Source organism: Mesoplodon mirus (assembly GCF_964341445.2).
Source record: "Mesoplodon mirus genome assembly, chromosome: 18".
NCBI classification, from domain to species: Eukaryota; Metazoa; Chordata; class Mammalia; order Artiodactyla; family Ziphiidae; genus Mesoplodon; species Mesoplodon mirus.
In genome coordinates, this window is record NC_138994.1 from 63,749,610 (window position 1) to 63,771,838 (window position 22,229).

At 49.1% G+C, this 22,229-nt stretch overlaps 1 protein-coding gene across 3 annotated transcripts in view; it reads right to left on the reverse strand.

The window, feature by feature from the left end:
- Positions 1 to 391: 391 nt before the first annotated feature.
- Positions 392 to 22,229, reverse strand: part of MSI2 (musashi RNA binding protein 2) — a 392,697-nt gene continuing 370,859 nt past the window's right edge. The window contains exons 12-14 of one of the 3 annotated variants that reach the window (XM_082603568.1): positions 9,819 to 9,973; positions 7,961 to 8,033; positions 392 to 5,440 (exon numbers count right to left, since the gene is read on the reverse strand). In XM_082603568.1, the coding sequence (XP_082459694.1) occupies positions 7,992 to 8,033; positions 9,819 to 9,973 (197 nt within the window). In that variant the 3' untranslated portion in view covers positions 392 to 5,440; positions 7,961 to 7,991. Of the gene's footprint in view, positions 5,441 to 7,960; positions 8,034 to 9,818; positions 10,028 to 22,229 lie in introns of all 3 variants that reach the window. The other 2 variants (XM_082603566.1, XM_082603567.1) reach the window with 2 other exon arrangements.

Here is a 22,229-nt window from a genome sequence, read left to right on the forward strand (position 1 = left end):
AATAGAAAAGAATATATATATATATATATATAACTGAGTCACTTTGCTGTACAGCAGAAACTAACATTGTAAATCAACTATACTTCAATGAAATAAAAATAAAAATAATCACCACACACACACACACGAAAAGGTCCACAGGCTCCCTGGGGACAGGGAAAGGGCTTCTTCTCTGCTGCAGGCCCTGTGACCAGTGTTCTCACTGAGGGGTGAGAGAAGGGAGGTGTGACTGGTGACACCCTCCCCAAACCAATCAACAGCTGCCCCCCAGCCACCCAGCCCTCCTCCACATGTGAAAGAACACCAAACAACTCTGTTCAAAACAGTTTATTTTATTTTATTTTTTTTTTGTCAGACAAACACATTGATTTCTGGACCACAGTAGAGGATGGAAACCTTTCACAAACTTATTTATTTGAAAATACAAATATAAAATTATACTTTCCACATCTGTGATGTGAGAGACTGCCATCCACATAGTAATTTTTTACAACAGGGCTTTAAGAAAGCCACACACAAAGACCTGAAAGATGCTTGAGATATATATATATATAGATACATATATATGTATATATATAAAAAAAATACTCACTACCAAAGTTGTCATCAGTTTCATACTAAAGTATAAAAGTAAGGGTGAGGTCAGCCACAGTGCTAGGGAAAGTTTTATTTAGATACATTGATGTCCACATGAAACGCTTAGACTTGCATCCTATTACATATGGAATTCCGAGTTTACAATACACCATGAACGGCAGATTGGCTAGCCCACACTACTCAAGAGGACACTCACAGATTCCACACAGGATGGTACAGTATGTACAGAATACAGTAGCAGAGAGCCTTCTGGAAGGCTCTGGAACTTTTGTCTCTCAGTCCCCATCCCCCTCCCCCCCATATGCCCCTGCCTCCTGGAAACAAACTCTTGTCCGAGACAATACATTCTGATTATTTGATAGCCAAGTGTTTGGATTAAGGTCGCTTCCCCAGAGGGGTGGGTTCTACGTATATATTTTTGTTTTACTTTACTTACTTTTTTTTTTTTTTTTGGTTTAAAAAAAAAAGAAAGAAAAAGAAAACAAACATATACAGTATTAAAGTATTGCTTAACGTACAGCGTCTCCTTGTGTAGTGTTGGTGCCCAGGACCGGGCTGAGCTGACTTCTGCTTCTTTTCTGTTTGGAGCGGGGGGATGGGGGAAGCCTGCCAGCGTCTCTCTACCATGTGCTTGCCTGCATCTGTCCCTCTGCTCTCCACGCCCCCCACCCTGCTTCAGCCTTCCTTGGCAGGTAGCCTGGCTTGTGAAGCACATTAGAGAAAGCAAAACACTCTTCCCTCCCCCACCCAGCCCCCCAGCCTCCCTCTGTCCCTGTGCGCCACTCCCAACTGATAAAGAGAAGTATGTTAGTGTTTCTTTTGTAAACAATTTCATATGCAATATAATACAGAAAGCATGGCTGACCTTCAATAAAAAAAATATAGTAAACTATATTGCTTTATTCTTGATTATGCTGCAGTGAGTGAATGGCAGAATGAAGCAGTGTGGTGGGGTGGTGGCTAAGTCCCTAGCCCTCGTTTGCACTAAAGATCAAAATAGGTTTTGCTTTTCTATTTGGAACCAAAAAAAAGAAAAAAAAATTTTTTTAAATCCCCAAATGAAAAGAGAACCAAAAAAAAAAAAAAAAAAAGCCCAAGAAACAAAACAAAATCGAAAACAAAAACTGAACACCTTTCAGGTCATTAGAACCAACAATTACCCAATGATTTTTATACTAGTCTAGCAAGATGTGTGTAACATTCACTGGCTGTGAATTGCTGTGCAGTGAAACATTAAATTGACAGCAATAGAGCCATGCTACCTTAAAGTCCAAGCTACGAGTTCAAATTAAGATGAAGGTTATGAAGGATAGGAACATAAAGGCCTGTTGCAACTTCGTTTGAATCAAGCCGATGAGCGACTGGGATAGAGAGCGAGGCTGTTTGGTTTTCCCAGTGGGTGTGAGGAAGGCCACAAGCCAGGTGGGCGGAAGCTCCTGGAGAGGAGACCCGGAACTTGGTCATCCCCATCAGCTCCACGTCCAGGTAGAACCAGGAATGGGTCCAGGAGCTTACGCAACTCACTCTCCTCTGTGTGGGAGGAGAGGAGTTTGGGGGCCCCAGGCAGATGGATCTAGAAGCCAGAAAGTGACCCGGTGGCTACTTTATGATTCCGGGGAAAAGCCATCAGCCAAGAGGGTTTCTCCCCCAGGGAAGGTGAAAGGTGGTTCCCATGTTCGCCACTGAGCTTAACTGAAACAAAGACAAGGCTGAACGTCAGTGCTAAAGTAATTTACAAAAATCTTCCAAAATGGACTTCTAGATGAGTGGGGGACTAACGTGAACCTTAACCTAGGTAGCCACATTAAAACATATCAGATTTCCACGAGATTTGTGCTATGGGCTACTGGGTCTCTTCAAAAGGTATTATAAACATCTAAAACATATTCACACAGATTATCAATTTCTTCTGAGCATTCTTAAAAAAATATTTTTTCTCTTAGTAAAATCATTTTAATATACCATGCCTTCCTCTTTTAAAAAATAAATTAAAAAAATCCAGTTTTGCATATCTAGCGTTAGCATTTAAGGTAGTATGGCACACCCCTTCACAGTTGGGGGGTGGGGTGGGAATCTACAAAACGCCGTGGAGTCTGCCGGCATCTGAACATCGTGAGACCTTGGGTTAGTTGAAACCACATCAGATCAGCAAAAATAAAATTAAAACTTGAAATTGAAAAAAAAAAATGAAAGGAAAAAACTGCCCCCAAATTATTAGCATTTTTTTCATAAATAAGAGAAAGTTCTATCCTTACTGGTCCTAAATCTGAATAACTATGTCTAATTTTTTTAAACCTTAATTACCTTATACCTATCAATATGTACTAGAAGAAAGAGGAGAAAAAAAGTCACTACACTAGTACCAGGACAGCACGCTTACAAGATAGCCATTTTATACATTATTAACAGACAATGATCAACAAAGAGTCTTCTATGAGGTGATGGGGGATGCAGAGAAAGGAAGGGTAGTACAGTACATCATCAACATGGACAAAATAGTAATTAAATTCCTTAGTCTAGACACTGAATTTCTGGGAATTTATTGTCTCTTTTCTTTTTCTTGTTTTTTTTTTTTTTTAAATAAAACTTCTATTTTGTTATTTTATTACTTGAACAAGTTTTGATGTTTTAAAAGCGCCCAGCATTTTACTTAATCTGGTTGTTTGGAAATTAAAAAAGAAAGAAAGAAAAACAAACAAACAAAAAAACCCCTCACCAAACAACCTAACATTTTATTGGAAAAAACAAAGAACGTGATTTTGTTTTTAAAAAAATGTTGCTGTTTAATTAGAATTGAAAAAGGCTTTTTTTCTTTCTTTCTGAGTTAGCATTTTGGAGCCTTTTGCTTGAAGATGCTTTTACCCTACCATGTCTGTGAATGTCTACATTAGTCTACTTTGTTAGTAAAATTTATAAAAATAGGAGTGCAGCAGCTCTTTATAATAAATGTCGCATTCAGTGTCTCATACTGGCTGTGCCTTAAGTACCAAATTTATAAACGTAACAATTTAAAAAATATTAATAAAACGTCAATATCACATTTTAAAAAAGAAAAAAATATATATCCACACTACAATATGTTTTAATGCCATCTATTGAGTTGTACTCCTATAGTTGCTGTTGCCGACCTATTACCAACATTAAAAAAAAGTTAAATTAAAAAATATCCTTCATTATAAGTATCTTTCCCCATCTGAGGACCATATATTAAAACAGCCAAATGTTAAACATGTGCAAACAGGAAACGGTCAGTTTTTCCCACCAGTCACAGTGCAGCGATGTTTATACTTTTTATTTTTTTAAATTCTGTTTACATCTACAATAAATTAAAAAAAAATTCTTCCATAGCCTCTCTGGTGATACTTGCAGCACTGAGGTATTAAAAAAAAAAAACCCGAAAGGTTGCTTTCCTAATTGGTAAATAGAAAGTGAATGGAGAAAAGATTTCATTAATGCAGGCTTACCCACTCCTGGCCCATGGGCCCCCAGAGCTGGGGGCGGATGGGGAACAGGGGAAGAAGAGAGGCAAAGTGTCCTAGGGACCTTTGGAGGTGCTGAAATGATTGGACAATAGAAAATGATCAAATATTTAAAAATTAAGACTGAAAAAGAATGTCCCCCCACCCCTCCCCACCCAAGCCAAACAGGTGTGCTTTGAAACATTAAATATGTTAAATATTAAAATTGTAGCTTTGTTTTTAAAAAACGTCTTGGGAAAAGCAGTTTTTCATATTTTAAATAAAAGTCTAACTAGACGGTAACGTTGGAAGCTGTGCACAGACGAGAGGTTAATATGCTGGTATGACACTAATACAGTTCTTAGGTCTATCACACAGACAAGAGGAGCTAACCAGTGTTCTAACTTGTCGCGGGGTCGGCCTGGCAGCTGGGTGTTCTTCGGTCTCAGTCACTGACTTGGCTATTGTTCCTCCCCTCCTCCATCCACAGAGCATCAAACTGCCGGGGACCGACTCCCTCACAAAAATATTTTTGATTCTCTCTTTCTTAATAGTTTCTATGTAGTTAATGGAATTGTATTTACAACATTTCTTTTTTTAGAATTCACAACTGCAAAAAACCTTATAATATCACCTCTTTCAACAGAAAAAAAGCACTTATAGAAAAGGAGGACACTCAAAACATCGTCGTCCTTACCTTATTGCCGAAAATAGATATACTTAGGTTAACAGAGACAGCACAAACAAGAACCGCTATAGTCTGTTAATTAGCCTACGACATCTCACTTCTTATACAATGCAAAGTAGAATGTTGATGCCCACATCCCGCTCCCTATTTCACAACCTCGCTTCTGTGTGTGCTCAAATTCCACCTGAAAATTCATACAGTCTCAGAATTGGTACCAAAATATTGAGAGTAATATTACCATCTCAGCATCCTTGAAAAGTGAGAACAGAATTAAAACAAGCAAAAAAAAATTTTTTAAGAAAAAAAATAATACCTTAATATAACAATTACACTATGGTTAGCTTTTAACTAGATATTAAAGCTATATGACTACTGCACTAAGTCAAAACCACTACCAAATGTGATCTGAAGAGATTTAAAAGGAGAAGGGGGAAGAGAGAAGAGGGAGGGAAACCATCAAGAAAAACAAAAATAAAACAAAACCAAAATCATGGGATATATACACATTTAAAAGCTGTTGTCTTATATTACAGCAGATTCATGAGATGATGAGATGCAGTCAACCCTCGAGCCGAAGTGAGCCATCTCTGGTTGGGATGGGGAGTGAGGCTGGTGGGGGAACAGGTCTGATGACATCACCTAAACAAAGGGCCACTCAGAAACTTCGCCCAGTCTTGCCTGGACATCCAGGTATGCTCTGCAGGGTACAGAAGGTCGAGGGTGTCCAGAAGAGAACAAAAAGTGGGGGTGGGAGGAGAAAGAAGAAATGTCAGGCAAGCATACCATTTACTCCAACTTTTTATCTTTTTCCTATTTCTTTTTTTTTTTTTAACATCTTTACTGGAGTATAATTGCTTTACAATGTTGTCTTAGTTTCTGCTGTACAAAAAAGTGAATCAGCTATATGTATACATATATCCCTATATCCCCTCCCTCCCTCCCTCCCTATCCCACCCCTCTAGGTGGTCACAAAGCACAGAGCTGATCTCCCTGTGCGATGCGGCTGCTTCCCACTAGCCATCTATTTTACATTTGGTAGTGTATATATGTCCATGCCACTCTCTCACTTCGTCCCAGCTTAACTAGAGCTTTCAAAGTATGGCTACATTGGGCTACTGAGGACATTTGAAAATGGCCAGGCTAACCGCTGACTGGGGTCACAGCCTGAGCTGTGACATCGGAGCCACGCTTGATGCTGGGGAGAGGGCCGCTCTGGTTAAGCTTCTGTTTTCAAAGCTTAATGTTTAAAAACTTCTGTCTTTATGAGATACCCATCAATGACTGTTAATAACTGAAAATGCTAGTTTCTACTAAAAAAATCATATTACCTACCAAAGACTCAAGGTCAGGACACATAAAAACATTCACAACAAATAACCAGCTTTGGTTCTAGGAAATAAAAACAGGCCAGGGATTCATAGACTTGCCAATCGAATCTCCCTGAATTGACTGTGAGCCTGGGCCCCTCCTTCATGGATGGTACTAAATGTCTAAGGGTCACTTCTGCTGGGGACAAAGTGTGTGTTTTGGTGTGGCCACGTGACTCAGTTGGCCCACTTAATCATTTTGGAGGGGCAGGTGGTTACCTCCACTCTCGTCTATTCCATCCTTCTGAGTCCTAAAGGTGGATGAGGGAGGCTGCGCTGGGGGCAGCCTCGGCCCTCCCCCGACCCCCATGGAAACACTGCAGAGGCCTTGGAGGGTGTGGGGAGGAGATGGGAGGAAACCTACAGCACCCTCCACTTCCAGGGGAGGGAGGGAAGAAGCGCTGGCAGTTGTTCAATCCCCTCATCAACTGATTCTACAAAGGGCTGGAGCCACTTTCCATCCCCAACGTTCTTGGGTACATGAGTCTGCCTTGCTCTCAGAGGAATCTTAGTTCCCTTGGGGCCCCCAGACCCAGCTTAATTAGTCGTGAGTAGCTCTCCTTCACACTGTTAGTGGCCTCTGGCTCCGGCCGGCCAGCGATGGCTGGGTCAGTGCTGGAAGGGAAGTGTAGGCGAGGGGTGGGGAGAATTCACACACGGGGTTTATTTGGTTAAGAGAGGCAGTTGTGTTAGTTGAGGTGATTCCTTAGCAGCAATATTAGAGAAATTCAAGAGATTTATGGAGCTCAGCTCCACCTGGTCCCCCAGCTGGGCCCACCCTACTGAGTCCTGGCTGGCTCAGGGGCCTGAAGCGACCCTCTACAAGAGGGGCATCCTGCTGACTGCAAGCCAAAGTGGCAAATCCATCTCTGGCCTTGCTTCTTTTAGGTCCCAGCTCCTGGAGTGAAAGGCGCTTATGCCCCAGCTGGGATGCTATGAGTGGGACCCATTCCCAGGCCTTGGCTGTCGCCCTCTCTCTTCCAAAGAAACAGACTCATATCTCAAGACCTCGGACTAACTCGCTAACACGGGTCACGTTTAGCTTTCACGAGAGAACCGCCCTCCCTTCTTGGTGCTCCTCCCGAGAATGACGGATACTCATTTTCAATGAGAACGTGGCAAGAGGCTCCCTCACTGACTGCCCCGACCTCCCCTCTCCTCCACCCCACCCCTTCCATATCCCCATCCAAGTGATTTAAAAAATGTTCAATTAACTTGAGCTCAGTTTAAAAGGTTAGGAAACTGGCAGGGATCCAAATCCATGTAACGCAGGTGAAGTCGTTAATTTAATTTGCTTTTCGTGCGGTAATCTGGATAATTACTCAGTAGTTACTGGCAAAAATGTTTTCTTTTCACTAAAAGATGGAGTCTGGCTGTTTGATTGCATGAACCCCACTGGCCGAGCCCAGCGAGCTCTGGGGAGCTGAAAGGGCCCAGCAACCCACAAGGCCAGCTCGCAGGATCCTGCCCGCCCTCCCACCCCCAGGCCTGGCAGAAGCCCAGCGGTTCCCTGCCTGCGTCCCCCTGGGACGGGCACAGCACAAAATCTCCTTCCAGTTTCCCATACTCTTGATTGTATTTCAAGACAGAGAAAGATGAGGGGTGGGAAAGATAAAGAAAAGGAATCAAAAGAATCAAAGAAAAAAAGTGGGGTCATGCTTTAAGCTGGAGGAGGGATGAGAGATTAAAAGACTGGATTTTTTTGCCCACCACCCCCCGAATAGGGGTCCAGAAAGAGGAAGGAGAGATGTGGACGTGAGGAGACCAGGGCCGTGCGTACTTGCATGCCCAGGGCGCATACATGTACGGACACGCCCACCGGGCGAGACACGTGGCAGAGAAGGTAATACCTCAGAGTGAGATGGCAACGAAAGCACCTGCTCAATGGTATCCATTTGTAAAGGCCGTTGCAATCAAAGGTCCCTAAAATTGCACAATTGTTAAGGTCATCAGCACACTATACATGGGAACAGATTGTCATATTCTGGGAAAGGAAATTATCTCTAGGACTAGACTGTGGTTGCCAGCATGAATATGTAATTCTGAGACACCATGCCATGAGGGGCCAGAATGACATCCTTCCCAGCCCCGACTCCCCACCCCCGGCCTGTCCGCTCACCCAGGGGAGAATTGAGAGCCAGATTCACAGGGGTGGGTGGGTGATAGGAAAGGGGGGCTTGTGCCGAAAATGACAGGCACTGTTGCCCTGAGCCCCAGAGAGCAAAGATAACAGTGTCTCTGTCCACAGTCCCAACGGCTCCAGCTGGGGAGAAAGCAAGGCCCGTGCAGACCAAACGTGACTTGATGTGCTTATTTCAGAAACCATCACGGCACACAGGTCAGAGACCGAGGTTTTCCTGAACAAATAGGGTCTGTGTTTCTGGGCACTGACAATGGAAATGAGCTGTGTTCTACGTGGTGACAGACGGTCTCCCAAACTGATGCAGCTCTAAGCTGAATAATACTACTCTGGATTGGGTACTACAGCTGATCCGAGGGGATTTGACTCATCCAGCTACTGCTTTAAGTGATATTGGCTCGGGAGTGGAATTGAACAAGGACCCGGACTGCACAGGCCAGGGATGGCAGAAGTGTGTGTGTGTGTGTGTGTGTGTGTGTGTGTGTGTGTGTGGAGAGAGTGTGTGTGCATGCATGAGAGTGTACACACGTGCGTTTGAGGTGGGGATGGAGGACTTCTAACACCAGGATCAGGGACGGGCTGCCCTGGTGCCCAGACCGTCTGCCCTTGTTGTGTTCTCCCCAGTACAGCTCGGGACGCAGGGCTCTCCCGACAGGAACATGACCTGGGACAGCAGACACTCCCAACTCAGCTCAAAATCAAACTGCCTCCAAGACGGTGAGGTTGGCCGATTTTCTGTTTTCCAAATGGAAGGGACAAGCGAGTAAGTGGGCTCAGGCACATTCATGCTCACACACACTGCGAGGAGGAAGAACAATACAATCTGAAAACAGCATGCAAATCTGTTAAGCAAATTTCCATTGCCTGGATTAGTCAGATTATAGAACCACAGAGCATTACAAATATCAAATGCATCTGGCCTTCGGGGGCAGGCGCAGCTAAAGAACGCAAATGGGAACTTATTGGAACCTGGAAACTGTAAGAAACATTAGCGGAGGAAACCTCCTGGGACAGGGCTTGCACCCCACGCTGTGTCCCAGGCCCCGGCGCTGCCTCTGGACCTTGGGCGGTGACTCTACCGACTAAGCTGCTACCCCGTGGGGTGGGTCTGTAGCTCCAAGGTCCCAGTGCACGTGAGTCTCCAGGAGGCCGGGATCGAGGAGAGGGGGCTGATCCTGAGGCTCTACTGTGAACCAGCAGCTGACATATCCTGTTTCCATTTATTCTCTCACAATCTTTTGAGGGAGGAACACTTATATTCGCTTGGCAGCCAGGGAAGCAGCGGATTATATACGTGGCTCAAGGTTGCATGGGCTGGACGTGCTGGAGTGGTGATCTGAACCTGACCCGCCCACGCTCCCTCCGCTCACCCACGGCTGCACACCGTGCCTGACCCACAGGTGCTCAGGAAGCACCTAAACGAAGAAGCTTCAGCCCTGGATGGCTGACGTGATGCGGATGGGGACCCGCTGCCCTCTCCTGGCCTCCCACCTTTGGGCTTTTCTGGCACACCCGCCCCGGGGGGCCACAGGAGATGGGCAGGAGGGCAGGGGCAGGAAGGTACTTACAGCTATGCCGTGGCCGAAGCCTGAGCCCGGCTGTGGGCTGGCCGCACTTATGTAATTCCCCACTCCGGAGTCCTGGCTGGCAGGGCCGTAGAGATCGGCGACAGGTCCTGGGCTGTTGGCCCCCGGGAAGCCTCCGGGCCGCGCCGGGTTGGAGCCTGCCGGGGAAGCGGGCGCGCCAAAATTCGGTTGAGCACTGTAGCTATTCAGGACTGGTGTGCAGAGAATAGAGCTGGGTATGAGGCCAGAAGCCAGGCATGCACCGGTCATTACAAGCCAAACACTCCAGAAAAACAGCTGAGGCCCAACTTCTAACACTGAACCAAGGCCATGCGAAAACATCAGCAGGGACTCAAGAATACTCAGCCCAGGCTACTACTAAGAAGCTCGGAGCTCCAAAAATAGAGAGAATAAAAAAACAATCATTCAACACACTACGGCAACCAACCGGAGGTGCTTCACTGCCCACCAAATTATCACAATAGAAATAGAGATATATATGGAAGAGAGAGAGAGAAAGAGTTTTTTTTTTTTTTTCCACATCTGAATGGATGCTCATGCAGTCTTGTCTAGATCTGGGCACGTTGAAACAGCATTCACATCCCATGCAAACTACAAAGGAACTAGTTTTAGACTCTACACAGTGTGTTAATATCGATATTAAAACGTGACAGGAGACAAAGCAAGTTGTGTCCAGGAAAAAAAAAAATCTTCGGGGAGGGGATTTTTGATTTGCTTTTTCTTTCACTTTTTCTTTTTTGGTTTGTTTTTGGATCCATTAAATGACAAATTTGTTTTAAACAAAAAAAAGATCTTCAGCGCCCCTCCCCCCCACCAACCACTTCCCCCCTCCCCACTGGCTACTCCCTCCCTGCCCACCCCTCCCATTTATATCCCTGTATGAAAGTCATCAATACTGAACGTGGTCGGAGGATGGGATATGTCATGGAAAATTTGGGCATCTTAACATAACCGTAATGATGGTGGCAGAGGGTTCCCTTCTGGGGTGGAGAGCAGGGGATGGAGGGAGGGGATGGGGTGGGGATGGCGCATCTGGAGGCTCTGGGGCCGAAGCTGAGTGAATGCCAATGATTCTACAGGACACCCACACACTCACCTCCTGCAGTAGAAGGAAAGGGGGGATTTAAACTTTTTTTTTCCTTTCGTTTAAAAAAAAAAGACAAAGAAGTATGAATTCAGAGCATACTGACTGAACCAATTTATCACTAAAGCATATCTGACCGAAATGTCTGCTTTCTGTTGGTTATCTTCAGATATAGACTCCAGACAGGAAAAGAGCTAGGAATGTACCTTCGCTACAGAGAGATGGGACTTCACACCCACAGACGCTGAGAGTGGCCGTGCGGAGGGGGGCGGTGGGAGGAGACGCTGCCTCGGGCTCCCTCCCTTAGCCCCCCCCCAAATTCCATCATTCCCCCCCCAGCAAGGGCCACAGCCTGTCAACCAGGTTAATTTTGTCTCATCTTCATTTCCCCTTAGTAGCTTCAACTTTTTCTTTTCCCTAATGGAAAAAAAAAAAATTTTTTTTTTTTAACTGTAAAAATAAGTTCTCATTGATTTTTGAAGCTCAAGGTGAGTCTGGGGCTGGCCAGTTCTGGGCTACAACTAACCCAACTCAAAGAACCAGACCATCTGGGTGCCACGCATTTCCATGGCTCCCAGGGGCCGCTCCTTCCAACAGTCTTCTCCCTCTTGCCCCCCCTCGGCACTTCCCTCTGCCCTGTGGCCACCCGCCACAAGTCTGCTCTGGGCCATGGCCTTGCCCCACGGACCTGTGGTTGGAGCCCCTCCCTTCTGGGCGGGGGGATTGAAGAGCCAGATGTGGACTGATTTCTACCCACTTGTTGCCGGGATGGGAAGAGACCGAAGATGCACTCCAGCCAGGCCGGTGGGAGACTGGGACGGGACACGAAGATGCAAAGGAGAGCAAGCCAGGCTGGGCCTGGCTCTCGACTCAGCAGAGAAAAGGCAAGCTGCTACCTTGGGATGCCCTCTAGGGCAGGAGGCCCCAAGGTCAGGCCCCTTGGAAGCTGTGCTGAGAAAGGAAGAAACTGGCCGACGGGAAGAACAGGTTAAAGAGAAAAAAAATCACAGAGGCTTCGAGCAAGTGAATTGCTGATTTGGGAAGGCACTGGCAGACGAAGGGGATGGGGTTTTTGAATACAGAAGATTAAACTTGCAGATAACATTTGGCCTTGCTCACTCGTGGAGGCCAGCATCAAGCTGCGATATTCAAAAGGCAGCACTATCTTGGTCTCACACACTTTCTTCCTCCGGGCTAGGGAAAACTGAGGGAGCTCAGACAGTGGACTCCTGGTTCACCCAGGCAGCGGACCTCGCTCCTATACCAAGTAACCAACAAAGTATCTAGCCGGCTCGGTTTCAGGGTGGAGAGCAGGGGTGTGGACAGTGGGGCCACAGTGGAAGATAGGAAGACTTTTTGACCTCTTTCTCCTGTGGCCAGATGAGGACCCAGGAGGACAGTGGGCAGGCCCGCCTATCTAGAAGCCAGGGAGAAGGGAGGTCTCTGTCTTGGCTCCTTCCAGCAGGGGGAGGGCCATCCAGAGACTAATCCGGCCCGAGGAGGCAGCCTGGGAGACAGGAGGCCGCATGCCCAGGGAAGGACGCTGTCCTGAAACACGCCCCGCCCCTCCGGAGGCTTAGAAGACAGGAGGGCTGGTGGTATTCGGCCCAGCCCCCGGCTACCTCTCAGGAGGCCTGCAGCTTGAATGCTGGCCTGAAGGGAATTTCACAGTAAGCAGCTCTTCTTAGGCCTACATTGCCCCTCCCCGCTCAGTCTTCTTCCATCAAATGGACCAGTATCACGGCTGAGAAGGCGCCGTATTAAAATGCAGCTCTAAAACCCTAAGCCTCGCATGAATATACACTTGCCTTCCTAATGCCGGAGCCCCAGCTCAGAGTCACCCCGCAGACAGTCCCCGGACAAGGGTGAAAGATCAGGCTGTGGGTTCCCGCCGAGGGTGCAGCTGGCAGGCAAGAAGCACCTGGTCCTGGGCTGGTCCTTTTTCTCTAGGCTTCTGGACAGTGGAAGCTGTACCCTCAAAGGCTGAGGGCATGGAGGGGCCGGGTCTCTGCGCCCCTTGGTCAGTGACTCCCTCTTTCTCTGTGGGCGGAAGACCCAGGCTCCAGAAAGCATGTTAACAAGCCAACGAGATGGCCCGAACCCACGATCTCTGGGAATGGTCTACCCAGCAGCGGCTCTGCTGCTCGGGAAGAAAGGGGCAGGGCGCTGCGCACGCCAACGTGTCGGCGGCTGTTCCCGCTGTCTGATGGTGGGAAGGCATTAGGGACAAAGCGATTTTCTTCTTTCGGGAGGTTCGCACTGCACACTGGCTGGTCACACAGTAAAGGAGAAGGCCCTCCCCTCCAAGCTGTGACCTTGAGAGGAGAGGCAGGGGGAAAAGTACGACTCCGAGCCCCTGACCTAAGGGTGCTTTCTGTGCCAGTCACCCCTCAGTCAATTTTCAATGGTCTGTCTCCTTGGAGGTCGCCTCCAGGCTCATTTTGAGGGGCCAGAAATGTCCCACAGGCCAGGATCAGGTCAAGAAGACGGGATGGGACATGATTCTTAGTGGGCAAGGACGCCTGTCTCCTGCTCAGCTGGGGGGGCGGTGATGGGGAGGGAGGGAGGGAGGGGTCTCAGTATGTGCTGCTGAATAAATAGTGCTGAGATTTATAAATCGGACGTTCTGACTCGTGTCCCAGAGGAGGAGAGTGTCCTGCAAACACCCTGGCATCTTTGCAGCAGAAGCTGTGAGTGCTAAGTGGTCTTGGGCAAGCCCTGGGCCAAGTTGCAGTTTGGGGGCTCGCTGTGAGGGAGCAGGGTCACTTTCCCATCGGCTGCTCTGGGCAGCATCCACAGCGGTGGTTGAATACTGGGCAGGCTCCTCTTTACCCCTCGTCCCGTCCCCCAGCATCCTCTGGACTTTCTGGGTCCAGGCAGCAGGTACGCTCAGGGAGGCGGCTATGGTGCAGAGAAAGGGAGCACTGGACTTGGAGTCAGAAGACCTGAGTGTGACCCTGGCCTTGACTTCCGGCTACACGCCTGAGTGTCAGCCCCTCACCTGTTGGAGTCCTCACCTGCGACACGTGGGTGCTGCCTGCCCTACTCAGCCTGACTCTCTGTGGGCTGTGGCGAAAACGCAAAAGAGACAGTGCTCTGGAACTTGTCAAGTTTCAAACAAATACACCTATATTTGAGATAGCTGTGTATGCAGAGATCCCAACAAGGCAGGTACCATATGCAGATTTAGGAAAATCTGAGGTAAGAGAGTACAATTCACTGGCCATACAAATCAGGAAGTGATTCACAAAAGGATCTGTTTCATCCACCTGGTGCACTTAATCATCTTGGACCTGATGAAAGGACTCTGGGGACTGGGGGGCAGGAAAGCAAGGACACTATACCTCAGAGGCCAGCAAGAGGAAACGCATTTGAATTAAATTTGGAGGCACTTTGCATCAGATAAAAGGAGGAACTTCCTGCCATCAAGGGAAGAAAACACCTTGATGGCTGACCCAGGAAAGCCATCCAGACCTTATCCAAGGTCTGTCCTGCAGGCTCAGACTCTCACCTGCAGGGGCTGGACCCAAAGCTCGTGGGCCCCTTGGGGTTTTACAGCAAACCCAGGAGCTGCCTGCCTTCTGGAGGGCATACAGTCTGCATGTGGGTCTGCCCAACTGTGGTCAGAGGGGCTGGGCTGAGAGTGGCATTCGTCACCGAGGGTGGGGAAGTCGTTGGGGAGGGCAGTGAGAATCAGGACAGCCTCACTGTAGGTCTAGGAAAGGTATGGAAGTCCCAGTACTTCTGTATGATCCCAAAGTGATGCCACTGGACCTGGGGCAGAAAGCTAGGGCCCAGGACTCTAAGGGGGGCACCCCTGGGAGGGTGCCTCTGGCTCTAAGGCTTGAAAAGTAGGTTATTACTGACCCAGAGAAAGGAACTGTTTCCAAAGTCTTTTCCAGATGAGCTCAGTCCACATATCTGGGACAAGCCAGGGCCCTGCCAAGCCCCAGCCTTAGGCCTGGGTCCTCGTTTCGTGGGTCTCACGTTTCGCCAAAAGGCAGGGCCAGCCCTCAAGACAATTTCAATCATCTGCTTGGTGAATTATCTGTTGCTGCCAGGTTTAATCTCAGGAGGGGGCCTCGTGGCCCCCAGGACATTTCTGGGACAGAGTGAGTGCTGCTCACAAGGCAAATGCAGTTGGTGGGCGCGTCCTCAGCAAGCCCAGCTCAGAAGGTAACCTGCTGCCCAGCAGAACTCATTAGGCCCCCATCAGGGACAAGGGAGGGGAGTCTGAGCTGATGGTGTCATGGCCCTGTTCCCAACCCCCAGCTCCCGCAGAATGGAGGACCCGGAGCATAAGCTGATGTGATATTCTTCGAGTGCAGGGCTGTGCTAACTCATCACACTAGATTTTAGGGGTTTTTGTTTGTTTTAGAGAATTTAAAGAAAGCGACTGAAAAAGGAATGAGGAGAGGGGCTCTGCTGATAGGCTGATGCCAGAGAAAAGAGGCCAGAGTCACTGTCCCTCCGACCCTCACCTTGTCTATATCATGCTTCTCTCCGCCTGGATTAAAACTCCACAGCAGCAGAGCCTGTGTCTCATGACAGCAAGGAACCCCTCAAGACGGGGGGCGTGTGGAAGGCGGGGACCCTCCGGGTGCTCACGGGACCCTGTGTTCTCCAGAGCAAGAGCAACCTGCCCGATTCCCCTACAACATGGGGGGCTCAGTGGATGTTGGGTCCATAATGCCAGGTGGCTGTCAGAAGCGGAGACCTGCCTCTGAACAGCCAGGCTCTCCTTGCTCGGGGGCTCTGAGGAACAGCAGCCAGGCAGCCAAGGCCCTCCTTGAAACAGAGGTGACGACCCCAATCTGCAGTCTCACTGTGCCCTCTGGAAGGCGTGCCCACCGTAAATTAATGCAGGTGGTCTGATGGGAAAGGTCAGCCTGAAAAGCTACACCTGCTTCTGATAACGGAAGGAGAAACACTCAGCTGTGAACTCTCAGCAGGACAAGGAGGGAACTGCATCCAGCAGTCTGCCCGGCCACAGTGTCCCAGGGATCCTGGCTCAAACTTTCCCCCTAGAGCTTAGCCTGGAGGTGGCAGAGGGAGATGGAGAGGGCCAGCAGTTACATCTAACCTGGGAAAACCGTATGACACACTAAATTAAAGTCACATCAGTTCAGGGACCCAGATGCAGGGACAATCAATTTTATGTACAACCTTTTTTTTTTTAAGCTCTGCTGAAATTCAAGCTATTTCAGAAGGCAAGGAGAAGACATACTTTATAACTGGGGGAGGCTTGAGAGAGCAATGTGTTGGTATTTCTTTCTCCCTGTCTCCATATACAAACCAATATATCGCTGAGAAGGACAAACTCAGCGTGGTATCAACAAGCCTGGACTCATCCAGAGATGCCTGGCTCATCATAAACACTGCACAGGACACATGGAGAGTGTCAGCTCATTCACTGGGCGGAGGGAGTCAGTGTCACAGACATTCCAGCTGTCGGTTTCAGTGGTGGCAATCTTAGAAGACTGCCGTTTCTGCTTGTTTGCCCAACACCTAGCCTGCTTCAGACTACTGAGGTCAGTGTAGATGTCCGCTGGTTAGTGCTGGCCTATCTTAAGTAGGGACTTGATGGACAGTGGAACCTAAGACTTGGGACACATTATTTTGTAGAATGGTCTCAGCTTCCAGTCAAATCACATCCCCTAAAGAGATAACTTCACTGCTGGTCGGCTCCAAAACCCTCACATCCTGGGTTACTAGTGAACCGGGATATGCACACCACCACTCAGATCAGTGTGTGTAGACAGCCCCAAGCACCCCCAAAGGACCTATATCCGAGGAGGGCTTTGTGGCCGGTACTTTATACTTTCTGTTGTTGTACAATCTCAGCAGAAAACATCTCATTCTCTTTCCATCTCGATGCTTTTTTCTTATCAGCCCTGATTTGGGTGTGGGTGTGTCTCTTCCTCACAAAGGACTAGGCTGCGTTAGTTGGGATAGAGGGAAGGCGGAGGAAAGGGGTCAGTGGCCATCTGCTCACGGGGTAAATTCTGGGGATGCAGTAGCCTTGAGCGGGCCTGGGCCTGATGGCCAAAGAAACCAAGCTTTTGTCATGAGGGCAAAGAACGAACTTTCTGGGGCCACCATCAGGTGATTGTTTCTCCCAGACCCCAGGGGTCTTGAGGGACTGACCTTGTTTGCATGTCCTAAGGAAGAAAGGGGAGAGGGGCCCCAGGGAAGGAAAGGCCACGACGTGAGTCCCTGGGGCCTAGGTGGCACTCTCTCTGCCAGTGTGAACTGTGTGCCCGGCTGCAGCAGCTTCCCCAAGGAAGGGACCCCAGTGGCCGCTCCAGCTCAGGCCACAGGTAGTGAACGCAAGGTGGTGATCCTGATGCCTCTGGGATATAAAGCAGCCTTTCAACAGCACTTCCACCCTGAGCCTCTCAAGTGCTTCAGAAGACGAGGGGAAGCCAGCCCCAGAGACAAATGTTTAGAGTTTGGCTGAAGCAGGCGGTGGGTGTTTTAACACTCACATCCTGCTGTCTTTTCCCTAAATTAACTGGTTTCAGATTCCAGGCCCACACAGGTTAGAATGGGCAAGGAGCAGCACGTGGGCGATGCCAGAGCCTCCCATTCCAGCCCTCCCTGACCTGAGAATCAGAAGGAAAGGAGCATAGGGAGTGTGCGGCCTGGGAAGGACTCCCTCTCTCTCTGTAACAGTCCTGCAGCTCTAAGTGTCTCCTAGTTTAATCCTGAGAATTTGCCTGGCTGTGTTTTGCTCGGGTGACCCCCTGTGTCCCCGAGGCACACCCACCTTTGTATCTTTTCAAAAAAGAAACCAGTCTGGCTTCTCCCCGCATGGACCCAGGCCCCCCAGCCGTGCCGTGTGTGCTCGCTTTCTAATTCTCACCCTGCCAGCCCCCAGCCAGAAGGGTCAGGTCCTTGTTTGTGTCTTGTAAGTGAATCCACTCACTGCAGCCCCAGCGTACATTTCCTGCACTATAACTATTGTTCACAGAAAACGCTATGAAATCCAAGGCCGGAACTACATCCTTGTAGTATCCTCAGTCACAATGAAAAGCTCGGAAGGAATGAGGTGATGCCCTGTCCCAGTTAGCAAAGGTGGGGCGGGGGAAAGCCTCATACTAGTTCAGGCAAAACGGGGTCTGGAGGCAAGGGGCACAGGGTTCTAGAAGCTGTGGTTTCTCGGGGTGCCAGGCTAGAAAGGGAACTAAGATTCACTGAGCACCTACTGTGTGCCAGGCGCATTGGCAGGCGTTTAACACCATCCTGTTCACGCTCCAAACCACTTGTAAGATGGGTTTTATTGCCCTGGGGCTGCAGACAAGGAAACCGAGGGCTGGGGCCATGAGGGGGTGTGTCCAGGGTCTCACAGTGTCTCAGACCGACTGAAACCAGCTCTCCCTTGGTCTCCGGGGCCACCCCGCCCCCGTCTGCTTTTTAAACTGAATCATGCTGCCCAGCTGTCCTTCCTCGCATCATAGTTTGACAAGGTTTCTTCTGTTTATTCGGATCTTTCTTGGCCTCACAGAGGTCACAAAATCAAGGACAAGGAATCAAAGCTCCAATGTTGGAATGCCAGCTCCCGAGGGCATGGGTCCTGCTGCCCTTTCCAAACTGGGAGCTCCCTGGTGGCGGGGGTGTCTCCCCCATCAGCCCGGGGGCTCCCTGAGGTTGGGCCATGCCTGCCACAGGAGACAGGGGTCAGCCTCTCACCTGAGGACTAGACACCCTCCTCTGTGTCACATCCCAGAACAAGACTGGGCATGAAGCAGGCATGTGGCATTGCTGCGGTCAGGGGGAGGTGGAAAGGGCACTGCCAGAGAGAAAGGAAGCCCTCCCACCCTAGAAAGTGCAACCAGAGGGCTGGTCTCAGTCCCCAAAGACTACTTCAGTCTGCTGAGGGCTGTCCTGTGGGGAGCTGGCAGGCCCTAGCGCGCTCAGTATTTACTGCCTGATCACACTTCATGGAAACTCACTGTTTGGGGCTCTAGCAGCCAGGGGGTGGGGTGGGGAGGATGCCCAAGGGGCAGCCCCTTGAGGACCTGTGCAAAAGGCTTTCCACTTGAGCAGCCCGTCTTTAATGATTATAAAGGCACAGGAGTTTAATCCATGTTTGATGTAAACGCTAATAGCTCTGTGTCCTTGAAGTTCAAAGCGGGCGCATACATGTCACTAATTGGCCAAGCATGGCGCCATTCAGCTCCCTCTCATGTTTTTAATTAGGTCTTTAATCACAAACAAACTCTGACCTTACCAAAAGGCCCCCATTCATCAGACAGTCAAGGAGGGTGGCTGCTTCCCTGTTTATGGTTGCTCCGGGCTGCTGGTTCTATGGGTACATGTTCTCAATCTCAGCCAGGACAGGGCTGTCCTGGGGGCAGGTAGGTAGGAGAATCCATCTATGAGGACAAAGACCCCTTCAGCCCATCCTGGAGGGGTGGATTTCCTGGCCCTGCCGGGAGGCCAGTGGTGGGCAGGAGAGGCCTGGGCTCCAAGGTTGCCGGCTAAGGACCCCCCAGACCAGCTCTCCTGCTCATTAGAGGAGGCTGGGATGAACTGTCTGGCTTGGCTCTATTTACCTGTTTCTCAGGTAGGGATGCTGATGACAAAGTCACAGAGATGGTGTGAGGCTCCATATCTAGCAAGAACCTGATGGTATTTGAGTCCATGGTTACAGGTTGGACTTGCCTGGGGAGCTTTTAAGTAACGCTGAGGCCAGCCCACCGTGCCCCCCACCTCCCGCCATCCCCCTGAAGATTCTGATTTGATGGATCTACAGTGTGGCCTGGACACTAGGAATGTTAAGAACTCCCTAGGTGATTCTACCATGTAGCCAAGTTCAAGAACTACTGCGTCTGCCCCAGTTCCAAAGCTCATCGAAGGCAGCTATTAACAGGTCCACCTTTATTAATGAATACCATCCAGAGCGCCAAACCCTAAAGGGTTAATCAACCACACACAAGGATGGAAATCTGACTATAGGGTTTTTTTTTTTTTTAAATGATACACAATTCTGGAAATATTTCTATCCCTCTCATTGCCTTCACACATTAAAAAGAATGTGTGACTGATTTTTCTCAAAGGCATCCCTACCAGTTGCTTCATCACTTGGAAGCCCCTGGCTTTCTCTTCAGTCACTCCTCTCAGATCTTAAGGCACTAGCACTGTCAACCTTTTGCTCCCCGTGATAAGGGATCCAGAGCTTTGGAAACAGCAGCAATACAGAGCTACGGAGCTGTGAATGGTGCCCAAGAACCCAACAGTCTGAAATCCTTTGCCCCCAAATCAACCAGCTTGTTGTTGGCAGAAGCCAGACAGGAACCAAGTCTTCTGATTCCCTGCTCCTCCTTCTACGCTTTTACCATCATCATCTTCTTCTTCTTCCTCCTGCACCTCCTCTTTCTCTTCTTCTCCTGCTGCTTCTTAAAAGCCTCTTAGCATCCTCATCTGATTAATCCACAAGGTAACCCGTCCCCTTGGACAGGGAAGGGACATAAGGGATGCCTGTGAGCTGTTTCCATCTCCAAGGCCAGATGCCAGAAGCTGTGGGGTCAACCCCTGAACAACCAAGTAAGCTTCTGGCAAGTCATTTCCAAGTCTGATTTGTTTCTCTTCAAGCCAGGTGGGAGGGGAGACACTGAAATCTCAGGGGCTACCTCAGTGGAAGGCTTAGAGACTATCTTATGCACCTGGAGCTGAACAACCGAGACCCAGAAAAGTCGAACAACGTGGCCAAGGGTACATAGCAAAACTGGGCGAGAGGTTTCTTCCAACTCAGGTCCATGTTTTCTGGTTCTGCTGCTGTGTTTGTGGTCTTTTCTCTGGAGGCTGGGTTGACACGACCAGACTCTTCTGCCTGGGTCCGTGCCTGACCGACCCCCTGACTCCAGGGCATCGTGGGTCCCATGTGTTGGTAAGGCTGAGCATCTCCTCTCCCGGCCAAGACGGGGAAAGCCTACCCTCTGCACGTTACAGTCAGAAAAAACTTCCAGAAAGAGAGGGGAAAGCGGGGCTGGGCATCCTTTGCCTCCCACAGTGGGCTCTACCACAGGCGCACAGGTTTGCATTAACTGGACAGACCGTTTTATTAATATTAATAAGTAACTAGGAACAAAGGGCCCCTTTATTTTTAGCTTTCTCTAATTGCGTAGTAATTGCTCATCAACAAAACAAACGAGCCCCTGCTCGTGGTACTGTTGCCATGGTACTGGGAGCCCAGCCTCCCTGCAGGACGATTGGCGGAGGAGCCCACTGCTCCCGCCTCCGGCTCCGCCCCTCCCAGCCACTGGCTTAAGGCAGAGCCCCAGCAACTGGGCGGCCAATCCCCTCCTAGCCTCAGGGCTGGGCTGGGCTTCCCAGCGACCTTCCAGATTAAGTCCTCACAGCTCACGTGAAGGGATGTTGACTCATCCCTACCGAGAAGAGTCTTGCCCAAAGCGTCCTCCCCTGCTTCATCGCCTAGTTTCCTTCAGGCAGTGGCTAACTTCCTTCAGTTTTGTTTTAGCTAAAGGCTCCTTTCTACTAATGATCTTTAGCCTGACTCACACTTACCCGACCATGCCTCCTCTGGGCCTCCTTTGTGTGCCTTTGGTCTGAAGAGATTCAGAGACCAGAAGCCAGATCGGAAATGTCAGCTAAAGCCAGACAGAACCGTGATGTTAAGTCTGCAACAGCAGAAGCGGGTGCAAAAAACACATAGAATGCCTCCTGAAAATGACTGGGTTCTCTCCTCCACCAGGGCTATGGAGAACTGAGTTGATGGCAGCGGTTGGTTTCTGTTGAGGGTATGTTTCAAAGATGCAGAGCTTGGCAGGTATGGCAGGGCTGGTACGATGGAGCGTCTGCTGCCAGACGCTGTCCGATGAGACAGACCTAGGCTGAGATCCTGCCTCTGACACCTCACACGTGCTAAGCCACAGTTTTTAAATCTTAAAAATGGGAATGGGAATGACAGCACCCATTTCCTAGCGCTATGAGAATCAAATGGGAGAAGGGAGGTGGGCTTAGCACAGTACATGACTCACCCATAATACATGTGAGTCATCATTAACATATTACTATTACCATTATTTTATTAAAATCGGCTAGGAAGTGTCTTTAGCATCCTATCCACCACTTGCAAGATATCCTTCCCTCAAGGGACCTCCCAGGTGGGTCTGAATTTTGAGATGCCAGCTGGAACCCTCTGGTCCACGCCATAGAGTGGATTTCGTTGTGGCTCTCTCATCCTGACAGATCTCATTGCAACAGCCAATCACAGCTGTTCAAAAGCATTATTTGCCCACCTCCTGCGGTGCAGGATCCCCGGATGGAAAGGGGAGACCTTTGTA